General features: G+C 43.5%; 1 protein-coding gene across 16 annotated transcripts; it reads left to right on the forward strand.

Annotated features, from left to right (window-relative positions):
- The first annotated feature begins 7737 nt into the window (after window positions 1-7737).
- Window positions 7738-13827, forward strand: LOC147977337 (F-box/FBD/LRR-repeat protein At1g13570-like). Of its 16 annotated transcripts, none has more exons than XR_015601847.1 (8): window positions 7807-7972; window positions 8141-8524; window positions 8694-9056; window positions 9152-10012; window positions 10099-10242; window positions 10717-11169; window positions 11321-11365; window positions 12404-13827. XR_015601847.1 is itself a non-coding variant. In XM_087519292.1 (6 exons), the coding sequence occupies exons 2-6, from the start codon at window positions 8300-8302 to the stop codon at window positions 11026-11028; spliced, it is 1905 nt and encodes a 634-aa protein (XP_087375418.1). In that variant the 5' UTR covers window positions 7738-7947; window positions 8187-8299; the 3' UTR covers window positions 11029-13827. The 16 variants fall into 16 exon arrangements, 6 of the variants coding, with proteins under 6 accessions (XP_087375418.1, XP_087375419.1, XP_087375420.1 ...); XR_015601851.1 differs by having other exon boundaries at window positions 12878-13827; XR_015601855.1 differs by having other exon boundaries at window positions 13678-13827.
- Window positions 13828-15214: the final 1387 nt, after the last annotated feature.

Below are 15214 nucleotides of genomic sequence, written 5' to 3' on the forward strand. Positions count from 1 at the left end.
ATAAGAATCACGTCTTGCATGTCGATGAGTATGACAACCGGCAGGAGCCATAGGAGTTGTCTTTATTTTTTGTATGACCTGCGTGTCATTGAGAAACGCCATGTAAATTACTTTACTTTATTGCTAAACGCGTTAGCCATAGTAGTAGAAGTAATAGTTGGCGAGCAACTTCATGGAGACACGATGATGGAGATCATGGTGTCATGCCGGTGACAAGATGATCATGGAGCCCCAAGATGGAGATCAAAGGAGCTATGTGATATTGGCCATATCATGTCACTATTATTATTTGATTGCATGTGATGTTTATCATGTTTTTGCATCTTGTTTACTTAGAACGACGGTAGTAAATAAGATGATCCCTCATAATAATTTCAAGAAAGTGTTCCCCCTAACTATGCACCGTTGCGACAGTTCGTTGTTTCAAAGCACCACGTGATGATCGGGTGTGATAGATTCTAACGTTCACATACAACGGGTGTAAGACAGATTTACACATGCAAAACACTTAGGTTGACTTGACGAGCCTAGCATGTACAAACATGGCCTCGGAACACAGAAGACCGAAAGGTCGAGCATGAGTCGTATAGAAGATACGATCAACATGAAGATGTTCACCGACGTTGACTAGTCCGTCTCACGTGATGATCGGACACGGCCTAGTTAACTCGGATCATGTTATACTTAGATGACTGGAGGGATGTCTATCTAAGTGGGAATTCATTGAATAATTTGATTAGATGAACTTAATTATCATGAACTTAGTCTAAAATCTTTACAATATGTCTTGTAGATCAAATGGCTAACGTAGTCCTCAACTTCAACGCGTTCCTAGAGAAAACCAAGCTGAAAGACGATGGCAGCAACTACACGGACTGGGTCCGGAACCTGAGGATCATCCTCATAGCTGCCAAGAAAGATTATGTCCTACAAGCACCGCTGGGTGACGCACCTGTTCTCCCTGCAGAACAAGACGTTATGAACGCTTGGCAGGCACGTACCGATGACTACTCCCTCGTTCAGTGCGGCATGCTTTACAGCTTAGAGCCGGGGTTCCAAAAGCGTTTTGAGAGACACGGAGCATATGAGATGTTCGAAGAGCTAAAAATGGTTTTCCAAGCTCATGCCCGGGTCGAGAGATATGAAGTCTCCGACAAATTCTTCAGCTGTAAGATGGAGGAAAATAGTTCTGTCAGTGAGCACATACTCACAATGTCTGGGTTACATAACCGCTTGACTCAGCTGGGAGTTAATCTCCCGGATGACGCGGTCATTGACAGAATCCTTCAGTCGCTTCCACTGAGCTACAAGAGCTTTGTGATGAACTTCAATATGCAGGGGATGGAAAAGACCATTCCTGAAGTATTTGCAATGCTGAAATCAGCAGAGGTAGAAGTCAAAAAGGAACATCAAGTGTTGATGGTGGATAAAACCACTAAGTTCAAGAAAGGCAAGGGTAAGAAAACCTTCAAGAAAGACGGCAATGGAGTTGCCGCGCCCGGCAAGCAAGCTGCCAGGAAGAAGCCAAAGAATGGACCCAAGCCCGAGACTGAGTGCTTTTATTGCAAGGAAAGTGGTCACTGGAAGCGGAACTGCCCCAAATACTTAGCGGACAAGAAGGCCGGCAAAACGAAAGGTATATGTGATATACATGTAATTGATGTGTACCTTACCAATACTCGTAGTAGCTCCTGGGTATTTGATACCGGTGCGGTTGCTCACATTTGTAACTCAAAACAGGAGCTGCGGAATAAGCGGAAACTGGCGAAGGACGAGGTGACGATGCGCGTCGGGAATGGTTCCAAGGTCGATGTGATCGCCGTCGGCACGCTGCCTCTTCATTTACCTACGGGATTAGTTTTAAACCTCAATAATTGTTATTTAGTGCCAAGTTTGAGCATGAACATTGTATCAGGATCTCGTTTAATTCGAGATGGCTACTCATTTAAATCCGAGAATAATGGTTGTTCTATTTATATGAGAGATATGTTTTATGGTCATGCTCCGATGGTAAATGGTTTATTCTTAATGAATCTCGAGCGTAATGCTACACATATTCATAGTGTGAGTACCAAAAGATGTAAGGTTGATATTGATAGTCCCACATACTTGTGGCACTGCCGCCTTGGTCACATAGGTGTCAAACGCATGAAGAAGCTCCATGCTGATGGACTTTTAGAGTCTCTTGATTACGAATCATTTGACACATGCGAACCATGCCTCATGGGTAAAATGACCAAGACTCCGTTCTCAGGAACAATGGAGCGAGCAACCAACTTATTGGAAATCATACATACTGATGTGTGCGGTCCAATGAGTGTTGAGGCTCGCGGTGGCTATCGTTATGTTCTCACCCTCACTGATGACTTGAGTAGATATGGGTATGTCTACTTAATGAAACACAAGTCTGAGACCTTTGAAAAGTTCAAGGAATTTCAGAGTGAGGTTGAGAATCAACGTGACAGGAAAATCAAATTCCTGCAATCAGATCGTGGAGGAGAATACTTGAGTCACGAGTTTGGCACACACTTAAGAAAATGTGGAATAGTTTCACAACTCACGCCGCCTGGAACACCTCAGCGTAATGGTGTGTCCGAACGTCATAATCGCACTCTATTAGATATGGTGCGATCTATGATGTCTCTTACCGATTTACCACTATCTTTTTGGGGCTATGCTTTAGAGACTGCCGCATTCACTTTAAATAGGGCTCCGTCGAAATCCGTTGAGACGACACCGTATGAATTATGGTTTGGGAAGAAACCTAAGCTGTCGTTTCTGAAAGTTTGGGGATGCGATGCTTATGTCAAGAAACTTCAACCTGAAAAGCTCGAACCCAAGTCGGAAAAATGCGTCTTCATAAGATACCCTAAAGAAACTATTGGGTATACCTTCTACCTCAGATCTGAAGGCAAGATATTTGTTGCCAAGAATGGATCCTTTCTAGAGAAGGAGTTTCTCTCGAAAGAAGTAAGTGGGAGGAAAGTAGAACTTGATGAAGTATTACCTCTTGAACCGGAAAGGGGCACAACTCAAGAAAATGTTCCTGAGGTGCCTGCACCGACTAGAGAGGAAGTTAATGATAATGATCAAGATACTTCTGATCAAGCTCCTACTGAAATTCGAAGGTCCACAAGGACACGTTCCGCACCAGAGTGGTACGGCAACCCTATCTTGGAAATCATGTTGTTAGACAACGGTGAACCTTCGAACTATGAAGAAGCGATGGCGGGCCCGGATTCCGACAAATGGCTAGAAGCCATGAAATCCGAGATAGGATCCATGTATGAAAACGAAGTATGGACTTTGACTGACTTGCCCGTTGAGCGGCGAGCCATAAAAAATAAATGGATCTTTAAGAAGAAGACAGACGCGGATGGTAATGTGACCATCTATAAAGCTCGGCTTGTCGCTAAGGGTTATCAACAAGTTCAAGGGGTTGACTACGATGAGACTTTCTCACCAGTAGCGAAGCTGAAGTCCTCCGAATCATGTTAGCGATTGCCGCATTCTATGATTATGAAATATGGTAAATGGACGTCAAAACGGCATTCCTTAATGGTTTCCTTAAGGAAGAATTGTATATGATGCAGCCGGAAGGTTTTGTCGATTCTAAGAATGCTGACAAGGTGTGCAAGCTCCAACGCTCGATTTATGGGCTGGTGCAAGCATCTCGGAGTTGGAACATTCGCTTTGATGAGATGATCAAAGCGTTTGGGTTTATGCAGACTTATGGAGAAGCCTGTGTTTACAAGAAAGTGAGTGGGAGCTCTGTAGCATTTCTCATATTATATGTAGATGACATACTTTTGATGGGAAATGATATAGAACTCTTAGACAGCATAAAGGCCTACTTGAATAAGAGTTTTTCAATGAAGGACCTTGGAGAAGCTGCTTATATATTAGGCATCAAGATCTACAGAGATAGATCAAGACGCCTCATAGGTCTTTCACAAAGCACATACCTTGATAAGATATTGAAGAAGTTCAATATGGATCAGTCTAAGAAGGGGTTCTTGCCTGTGTTGCAAGGTGTGAAATTGAGCTCAACTCAATGTCCGACCACGGCAGAAGATATAGAAGAGATGAGTGTCATCCCCTATGCCTCAGCCATAGGTTCTATTATGTATGCCATGCTGTGTACCAGACCTGATGTAAACCTTGCCGTGAGTTTGATAGGAAGGTACCAAAGTAATCCCGGCAAGGAACACTGGACAGCGGTCAAGAATATCCTGAAGTACCTGAAAAGGACTAAGGAAATGTTTCTCGTTTATGGAGGTGACGAAGAGCTCGTCGTAAAGGGTTACGTCGACGCCAGCTTCGACACAGATCTGGATGACTCTAAGTCACAAACCGGATACGTGTATATTTTGAATGGTGGGGCAGTAAGCTGGTGCAGTTGCAAGCAGAGCGTCGTGGCGGGATCTACATGTGAAGCGGAGTACATGGCAGCCTCGGAGGCAGCACATGAAGCAATTTGGGTGAAGGAGTTCATCACCGACCTAGGAGTCATACCCAATGCGTCGGGGCCAATCAAGCTCTTCTGTGACAACGCTGGAGCTATTGCTCTTGCCAAGGAGCCCAGGTTTCACAAGAAGACAAGGCACATCAAGCGTCGCTTCAACTCCATTCGTGAAAATGTTCAAGATGGAGACATAGATATTTGTAAAGTACACACGGACCTGAATGTAGCAGATCCGTTGACTAAACCTCTCCCTAGAGCAAAACATGATCAACACCAGAATTCCATGGGTGTTCGATTCATCACAATGTAACTAGATTATTGACTCTAGTGCAAGTGGGAGACTGTTGGAAATATGCCCTAGAGGCAATAATAAAAGCATTATTATTATATTTCCTTGTTCATGATAATTGTCTTTATTCATGCTATAATTGTGTTATCCGGAAATCGTAATACATGTGTGAATAATAGACACCAACATGTCCCTAGTAAGCCACTAGTTGACTAGCTCGTTGATCAACAGATAGTCATGGTTTCCTGACTATGGACATTGGATGTCATTGATAACGAGATCACATCATTAGGAGAATGATGTGATGGACAAGACCCAATCCTAAACATAGCACAAGATCGTATAGTTCGTTTGCTAGAGTTTTCCAATGTCAAGTATCCTTTCCTTAGACCATGAGATCGTGTAACTCCCGGATACCGTAGGAGTGCTTTGGGTGTACCAAACGTCACAACGTAACTGGGTGACTATAAAGGTATACTACGGGTATCTCCGAAAGTGTCTGTTGGGTTGACACGGATCAAGACTGGGATTTGTCACTCCGTATGACAGAGAGGTATCACTGGGCCCACTCGGTAATGCATCATCATAATGAGCTCAAAGTGACCAAGTGTCTGGTCATGGGATCATGCATTACGGTACGAGTAAAGTGACTTGCCGATAACGAGATTGAACGAGGTATTGGGATACCGACGATCGAATCTCGGGCAAGTAGCATACCGACTGACAAAGGGAATTGTATACGGGGTTGCTTGAATCCTCGACATCGTGGTTCATCCGATGAGATCATCGAGGAGCATGTGGGAGCCGACATGGGTATCCAGATCCCGCTGTTGGTTATTGGCCGGAGAGCGATCTCGGTCATGTCTACATGTCTCCCGAACCCGTAGGGTCTACACACTTAAGGTTCGGTGACGCTAGGGTTGTAGGGATATGTATATGCAGTAACCCGAATGTTGTTCGGAGTCCCGGATGAGATCCCGGACGTCAAGAGGAGTTCCGGAATGGTCCGGAGGTAAAGAATTATATATAGGAAGTGCTATTTCGGCCATCGGGACAAGTTTCGGGGTCACCGGTATTGTACCGGGACCACCAGAAGGGTCCCGGGGGTCCACCGGGTGGGGCCACTTGCCCCGGGGGGCCACATGGGATGTAGGGGGTGCGCCTTGGCCTACATGGGCCAAGGGCACCAGCCCCAAGAGGCCCATGCGCCTAGGGTTCAAGAAGGGAAGAGTCCCAAAGGGGGAAGGCACCCCCTAGGTGCCTTGGGGGGGAGGGATTCCTCCCTTGGCCGCACCCCCCCTAGGAGATTGGATCTCCTAAGGCCGGCGCCCCCCCTTGGACTCCCTATATATAGTGGGGGAAGGAGGGACTCTCATAACACATCTTTGGTGCCTCTCTCTCCCTCTCCAACACATCCTCCTCCTCCATAGTGCTTGGCGAAGCCCTGCCGGAGTACTGCAGCTCCACCACCACCACGCCGTCGTGCTGCTGCTGGAGCCATCTTCCTCAACCTCTCCTTCCCCCTTGCTGGATCAAGAAGAAGGAGACGTTACGCTGACCGTACGTGTGTTGAACGCGGAGGTGCCGTCCGTTCGGCGCTAGGATCTCCGGTGATTTGGATCACGTCGAGTACGCCTTCCTCATCCCCGTTTTTTGAACGCTTCCGCGCGTGATCTACAAAGGTATGTAGATGCAATCCGATCACTCGTTGGTAGATGAACTCCTAGATGGATCTTGGTGAAACCGTAGGAACATTTTTGTTTTCTGCAACGTTCCCCAACAGGACTTAGGTAGTAGCTATGTCTCATGCATAGAAAGTGGAAATTCGGAGAGGAGTGAGTTCACCTTATCTTCGATAGCTTTGGCTCGGGCTCGTGTCATTGGTCCAAGTGGCGCCGTTGGAGGTGTGGGTGCGTCCATGGGGATGATCTTGGGATGCTCCGCATCAGGATCGAAAAATCATGAAATCGGGAGTCTGAACTATGTGAGTTTTGTTTTTGTTATTGCATGCCTCATCTCTTGCGGCGGCTGCTAATGCCACGACGGTGGATGAGATGAATCGAAAGCTCAAGAGCTCTGATTAGGAGCTTGACCTCGTCAACAAGCGGTTTGACAAGGTGCAAGGTTAGCCCGGTCGAGACTTTACATCTCTTTTGTTGATCAAAGTGATCGGGATATCGGGATTATCTCTAAGCAATACATGCTTAATTATGTTTGTAGTCGCCGCCGCGGAGGTCGAAGGCCTTAGGGTCGAACTAAAGAAGGCCAAAGAGGCTGTGGACGAGCAGAAGGCGGCGGCCGAGTGAGCGGCCGCCGAACTCAAGACGGTGAAAACTGTGAATGAGAAGCACGAGGTCAGAGTGGCCAAAGTGCAACAAGAACTCAAGGATGATGTCACTAAATGTGAGGACCTTGAGTAGAAAAATAAGGATCAAACCATCGAGCTGTCCAAAATAGGGCAGGAGATCCGGGAGGCGAGGACGGAGGTGCGGGGAGCCCGGGAGGAGCTCCCCCAAGTAAAGCAAAATGTAGATGGTAAGCCGTACTTACTGCAAAGTGTCTTTGATGGTCATAAGTTCGCATTGCTTACATGAGTCTATGATTTTTATCACGTACTAGCGTCTATGATTTTTTCATCACATCCACATCAGGGGTAAAAAAGTATTTTCATGTGTCAATTAACACTTTTAAGGCTTAAAACGAACGAAAGTGTTATAAAGGGCATAAAATTTAGACTCGGTATTATATAATAAAAAAGAAAAAAAAATCGGTGTCAAATAGGGAAACAAAATTTAACACAGTATCAAATAAGGAATTCTCTCGAATTTAAATGGCGTGATTGGGTGTATGGTTTTGGGTCCGAAGAGTGATCGTCGGGCTTTTGGGCCCGGTATGGGTGGTCCGGTTATAGATGCAGTGTTCAGACTGTATCTATCTACTGCTAAATTAAAGCCGAAAAGAAGTGCCACCAGAATTCCCCATCGTTTTTCCTCGCCGCCGGCAGGCACGGATACCTTCCTCCCCGACTCCTCGCCGTACTCTCCTCAGTCCGTCCGACCGACCCACCCACCGCAGCTCGACCTGCCGCTGCCGGTTTACCTCTTCTCCTCCGCGGCGACCACCCCAACCCCTCCGCCTTTCACGGGCCGCCATCACCGTTCCCCTTCCCGTCGCCGTTCGATCTCCCTACTCGGTAATTCCGGCAACTGGTTTCTGAGGTATCGCTCACCCATGATTACTTAAAATCCATTGCCGCCTCGTGAAATTCTGGGTACACGCTGGATCCGCCCCTGCTCCCAGTAAAGGAAGCAACTTTTTTTGTTGTGTCTGGGGGGATTTGTGTAGAGAAAATCTGTTTTAATTGGGCTTCTCCTTGTGTTTTGCAGTTTAGAATGGGGAACATGCTCACCTTCATGCTTGGAACAATTGCAGTGGTGAATCATTGCCATCACCAGGAGCAACTCCACCCAGGAGCCACCAGCAGCAGCAGCAGCAGGATAGCAGGCCGTCAGTTTGAACCGCTGAACATTCTGGCTTTCAGGGCTATGTCTGAGCACATAGTACGATGTAAAGCATTCCGTCGGGAGCGGATAATCGACAGCCGGTTCCAGCTGCTGAGCATTCTGGTTTGCGGAGCAATCCATGCCGAGGGAATTACAGCAACCAATCCGTTCAAACTGTGTGGCATTCTCATCTGTGGAGTTTTGTCTGACTACATCCGTCATGACGCTGAGGAACCAGCGACTGATCTGCTTGGAGACCTTCCAGAGGTACTATGCTAAAATCTTGTGCTCCAGCCCGCCTGTTGGTTGCAGATTACTAATTTCTACTTGTTTGCAACTGATTTCTTATGAATATTGACACACCACTCCACTTGCTCTGTTACCATAATACTGCTACTAAGGTAATTTTATTTGGTTTTCTCCATATCCATTGCAGTTCGGAATGGGGAACATCCTCAACTTCACAACTACAGTGGCCGATCATTGCCATCCAAGGCAACTCCGCATAGGCAGCGGAACAGTAAGCCGTCAGCTCGAACCGTTGAGCATTCTGGCTTTCAGAGCTTTATGCAAGCACATTCAACGGCATGAAGCATTCCATCGAAAGCGGATAGCCAACGGCCAGTTTCAACTGCTGAGCATTCTGCTTTGCGGAGTAATCCATGCCAAGGGAATAATAGGGAACGATCGATGTAAACTGTGCTGCATTCTCATCTGTGGAGTTATATCAGACTACATACATCACGGACCAATTGATGCACATGAATCAGCGACTGATCTGTTTGGAGACCTTCCCGAGGTACTGCGCCAAAATCTCGTGCTCCATCTCGTCTCTTGATTGCAGATTACTCATGTCTACTTGTGTTCATTTATGATATATTTTTTGTTCTGCAGGGCGTGCTGTGCACAATTTTTTCAAAGTTGTCTCTGAAAGAGGCTGTAAGAACCAGTGCCGTATCAAGGAAATGGAGATACTTGTGGACAGTTTGTCCTAAACTGAGTTTTGACGGAAGTACAATATGTGGCAACAACAGATATGGGAAACAAGTATATGCTCTAGCGTTCATTCGCATTGTTAATAGGGTCTTGGCACAGTGCCGTGGCAAGTTGTTTGAAGAGCTTGCGATCAAAATTGATTTGAACAGGATGTTTGTTGAACACCTCAATAATTGGGTTCGTTTTGCTGTATCATCAAGTACAAAGGCATTAGTTTTTGATTTAGCACCACAAGAGCATCAACTTCCAGGTCGTGATGGTCAGTACAAATTCCCATTTGAGCTTTTAGACAAGGACAGTGTACACCGTCTACAGAAAGTTCATCTTAGCTTTGTAGATTTCCAGCCACCAATGCAGTTTAGTGGCTTCCCTAACCTACGGAAGCTTGACTTAAACTTAGTGAATGTCAATGGGAAGGATATTCCACATATGTTGTCAAACTGCTGTAATCTAGAGTGGCTGAGTATGGTTAGATGCCATCTCAATGGTGAACTAAAGGTTAATGGCCCGCTGCCTCATCTACTGTACTTGAAACTTGTGTTCTGCGATGTAACAAGTATAGCGTTCGATACAGTGAACCTTGCAACTTTTATATACAAAGGAAGGAAGGTGCCTATTGACCTCAATAAATCATTAGAACTGGTATGTGCAGATATATGGTTTTCTACAGTCACTTTTGAGCGCGCCATTACTTTACTTGGTAAAGTGCTTAAAAATGTGCAACATCTAACCCTCGATATGGACTGTAAACCACCAGAGGTTTGCTCTTGGACCATCCTTTAAGTCATGAATTTTCCTATAACATCACATTATCGTGTCATGACCTTTGGTTATTTATCTTTCAGATTCCCCGTTTGATGCATTACCGATGCATGTTTTCTAAAATGACATATTTACAATTGAGGTTGGTCTATGGCGAAGGATTGGATGTCTTATCCTTGGTCTCTTTTCTGAGGTCTGCTCCTTTCATTGAGAAGTTAGAGCTGCACGTAAGTACTCATATTGGTTTCTTCTTTGCCGGTACTCCATACATTTCTTTTTAGTAAGTAAACTGTTGTGCTGGACAATTTCTTTTTATCTGTGTTATTGCATATGCTGTCCTGGAACTGATGGATGGAGATACTCTTAGACTTTACTTGCTGTTCTTTATCCAACTCTCTTTGTTTTTAAGCTTGCTGGACAATTTGTTTTTTATCTATGTTATTGCATATGCTGTCCTGGAACTGATGTATGGAGATACACTGTTAGACTTGCTATTCTTTATCCAGCTCGCTTTGTTTTTAAGCTACTAGTTTTTATTCACTCTAAATCTTTAATGAAATAAAGTGACAGTTTGATAAAAGTCTATCAGCGAGTTGCTCATGTACACACAATATGTTCTTGACATTTGACAATAGATACAGTGAACAAGTGATTAATCACAAACCTTCTCATCATGCTTCATTTTTTATTCAAACTTGCAGTTTTGTTTCCCTGGTTATATCCATTTGGTACAAGAACCTGAATCTGTCAGGAAGCTACCGGAGTGTCTGTTCAACAACTTGAAGAGTTTGCATGTTACAGGATTTAAAGCATGCACTGGCCAAGTTGAGTTCCTTGTGCATATGGTGGAAAATGCCCCTGCATTGGAAGGTTTAACTATAGATCAATCAGAAAAATATCTCCTAGAAGGTCATAAAAAAGATGCGAAAACGGTTATTGACCTGGTCCATAGAACTGCTAAAAAGTATCTTGAAGGGAAGATTTCGCCCAGGTGCATCCTAATGTTACTTTAACAAATCTGTTGACATTGGGATGCACAGTGCATATCTAGCTAGGGGCTGGAAAATCCAATGCGTCGGCAAGTTGCTGCTATGTATTCTTGTGCACGGTCCATTATCTCCCCTATAATAATAAAGCAGATATTGCTTCTGGTGGTACGTCATATAATTTGCCCCTAAAGTTGCTAAATATTACCCACCAATGCCACCTATAAGTAGGAAAAACGATTCAGTTTTCTTTCACAAGTCGCGGCAGTGGTCTCTGGTTTATTTAGTTGGTTGTCTCTAATGCAAAAGAAGGATTCAGGTATTGCGTTGGCTGGAGCGTGGGTCTTCTACCGGGTAGACGCAGGTTCGATCCCCTGCCCTCTCAACTTTTTTCACCTTTTGCTGTTTAACCTTTATTTTTTTCCCTTTTTCCTGTTTAAATATTCTTTTTTCTGACAGATTAAACTGGTCTTCAAAATATTTATCTTTCAAACACTAACTCAAAAATTAACATCTTATATATGAAAAAAAACTAAGAAAAATGTGTATAAATTTTAAATATACATACGAAAAATCCTTTCGCCGGCCTAATTTTTTACGTCCCACGGATTAAAATGGTCTTCAAAATATTTATCTATCAAACACTAACTCAAAATATAACATGTTATATATGAAAAAAAACCCTGAAAATGTGTAAATTTTAAATATACATACATACCTGAAAAATCCTTTCGCCGGCCTAATTTTTTACATCCCACGGATTAAAATGGTCTTCAAAATATTTATCGATCAAACACTAACTCAAAATATAACATGTTATATATGAAAAAAAAACCTGAAAATGTGTATAAATTTTAAATATACATACATACCTGAAAAATCCTTTCTTCGGCCTAATGTTTTACGTCGCATTGGTCCGAGTCAGGCACAGACGATACACGCGGTTTTTTCGCTCATCTCCCTTTGATATTTCATCTGAATCTGTTGAACGTGGACATAGAACTAGATATACACATGTATAAAAATATCAGAACCAACACGCTTCTTAAAAAATAGGCTCGCCTCAGCAAATTTGTCGCTAGGGCCGCTTGTCGTCGCCTTCAGCGGCAGCCCTAGCATGTGGACGCATGGATCTAGACGCCATGCAACACGTTTTCGATCGGGCACATTAGTACCACTATATTGATCGCATCAGCCATTGCTTCCATCAATCAATCATCAATGGTATAAAGGACCCTCGATGATCACATCGTATGCACATATTAGCATAGGGGAGTTGGTCATCTTGTGATTGATTATACCATTTATACGTATATGCACTCCATGGAGAGACCGACACAAGAAGTACTGCTACGGCAACTTTTGATCGCCCTAAACATACTTGTGATTTGGCATTGATTAGTCTACAAGTTTACAACGAGATGGGGAGCTTGCCGATGTTGAGAACCGAGCTGGCTCCATATGCCTCGCTTCCCTCGAGTGGGAGCTCACAGGAGAAGCAGTTGTCTCGATGGGAGGCAGACACGGTCATCCCCGTTGAATCGGTCCCTCACATATCTTCTTTGCTTAGAGCTCAAGCTGATGTACATGCCCTTGCCTGCTGACCAACTGGCTACAACAACACCTGCAGTAACGGATGTCGCAAAAGCTAGGTAGATGCTTTCTACCGACCATACAGTATTTGACACGTACTCCCTCTGTAAATAATTGAAGCACTCTTATATTTCTTTAAAGAGCGAGTACCATTTTTCAAGTTGAATATATTTTTAGGTAACCTATATCTTTCTTACCCTTCACTATCGTTGGTACCAAATTTTTCCATGTGCATGATCCCACCCAAATATATACGATGCAACATCACAGCCTTCTATTGCAGTTATAATGATTACCATCAAGAGATGTGGACACTAGCTTCAAGAGGAGCATTTGGTTATATAACCCAGATACAAGCAAATCAAAATCATTAATTTTGCTGACAAGGAAAGTAAAACAGATCGAGGCTCCAGTTATTAAGATGGCACTCAGAGTAGGCCTTCACATTCACCTCTCCTTTCTAACTGGCATTTGCTCAGTATGATGATGGAAACCACAAGGCCGTGTACATAATAAAAGTTGCAAAAGGGTGAAAGGAAACTTCCAAAAGGGCAGGAGGATGAATAGGTTGATGACAATGACGAGATGGAGCAATTGTGATAAGTGGCGAAACATAATCTTATTACCCCGTTGCAACGCACGGGCTCTTTTGCTAGTATTGAATAAACATACTTCCCTTTTGCATAAATCTGCACACTGTTAGCGCTTCTCTACAGTACTCCCTGTGTACAACTCTATTTAAACCTCCCGAGATTCACGATTTCAGCCTTTCACTGTGTTTTGGATGACATATGCTTTCTCCCTGTGTGATATGTACAAAATCAAATCACAGGTCTTATCTCTTTTACCAGACACGCAGCCTTAGTTGTTTCCCTCCGTTCCTAAATATTTGTCTTTTTAGAGATTTCAAATGGACTACCACATACGGATGTATATAGACGTATTTTAGAGTGTAGATTCACTCATTTTGCTCCGTATGTAGTCACTTTTTGAAATCTCTAGAAAGACAAATATTTAGGAATGGAGGGAGTAGTATTTTTCACCTTGCCGTCTCCTATCCTATACTTGCTAAAGTTCTTACAGATGTGGTGCATTAAACAGAAGATATCAGGAGTGGTGCTGGATGTTACCCGGTCACACAAAGCGTTCCCGCCTGGCCAGTAGACAGTACCTGCATCTAACAATATAGCATCTTGTACTATACTTGCTAAAGTTCTTACAGATGTGCGGCATCTGACCCTCAGACCTCAGTGCAGGCTGTACCACCAAAGGTCTGCTCTTCGATCATCTTTTAAGTCTTGAATTATCCTATAGTATCATATAAATGTGTCTTGACCGTCTGTCATATGAAGTTGCAGAGGCTTGTCTGGTTATGTAGCATTTAGATTTTGCCTTTTTTTGTGTTTGACAGTCTGTATGTCGAAACACTGCTGTTTGCGGTGAAGGTTGTATTTTGAGCCTATTAATAAAGTACTGCTTACAGAACCTAAAAGGGCCGTGTGTTTGCCCTGAAGAAACTACATGCTGTGTGAAATCTGCTATGTAGTTAGATAAATCTTGTGAAATACTCTCTTCTAATAGTCGGTATGTTCACTGATCAATGCAGTACAACTACAAAACATTCTTCTGAAGGGAGCTTGTTGTTCTTAGATGTTTTATGTATAAATCTGCTGTGACTACTGGATATTTTTTCCTTAGTTTTATGTATATGAGTAAATTGTTATCTTGAGCATGAAAGTCAAAACCTGAGATGCATATGTCGGGGCTTTTTCCAACTAGAAGCTTTGATAAATGCATGAACATGGACACATGATTTGTTTCTTTCTTACCAGTCTTTGCCTATTTACTATCATGAACATGGACAGATGGTCGAGCATTTTTCTTCTACTTTGATCTTGAGCATGAAAGTCAAAACCTGAGATGCATATGTCGGGGCTTTTTCCAACTAGAAGCTTTGATAAATGCATGAACATGGACACATGATTTGTTTCTTTCTTACTCCCTCCGTCCCAAAATAAGTGTCTCAAGTTTGTACTAGCTTTAATACAAAGTTGTACGAAACTTAAGACACTTATTTTGGGACGGAGGGAGTACCAGTCTTTGCCTATTTACTATCATGAACATGGACAGATGGTCGAGCATTTTTCTTCTATTTTGCTATCTTATTTTTGTTTTGCTTGCATATTGATACATAATTATAGTGTCTTTTATTGAGGAGTCACATGGCAGCATTACACAGAACATATCAGAAATATGGTTGTTTTGCTAAATATATATTATATTAGTGTGATATGCAATCTGAATAGTTGGACATGTATTTTGGTGGTTCAAATTTCTTTGCACTACCAGTAATTTAGTGAGAATGTGCTTTACTGCACTTGACTGTTTTGTTTCAGCGAAGAAGCAGACGAACTAATTATGGAGAAGGACAGATCCCGACGTACAGCCTCAGTGTAAAGGATGTGAAGTTGGAAGAGGTGTTTCGCAGCTGGGGGTCATCCAGGAGAAGGCGAGACGCAGGAAATTAATCTTTTAGTTGCATGATTGCATGATGTGAGCAGGCGGATTCTTGGTCTGATGGGTTGTGCGGAGAGACTAGTCTAGCCTTGTAACAGCGTCA

This window comes from Triticum urartu, chromosome 4A, assembly GCF_056163025.1.
Source record: "Triticum urartu cultivar PI428250 chromosome 4A, HENAU_Tu73, whole genome shotgun sequence".
NCBI lineage: Eukaryota > Viridiplantae > Streptophyta > Magnoliopsida > Poales > Poaceae > Triticum > Triticum urartu.

What these genes read in the sequence shown, in the direction of transcription:
- LOC147977337 (XM_087519289.1), top strand. Translation starts at nt 8,147, where the DNA reads ATGGGGAACATGCTCACCTTCATGCTTGGAACAATTGCAGTGGTGAAT. An exon ending in TGCTTGGAGACCTTCCAGAG is followed by an intron (nt 8,525 to 8,693) that starts GTACTATGCTAA and finishes TATCCATTGCAG; the next exon opens with TTCGGAATGGGGAACATCCT. An exon ending in TTGAGAAGTTAGAGCTGCAC is followed by an intron (nt 10,243 to 10,716) that starts GTAAGTACTCAT and finishes TCAAACTTGCAG; the next exon opens with TTTTGTTTCCCTGGTTATAT.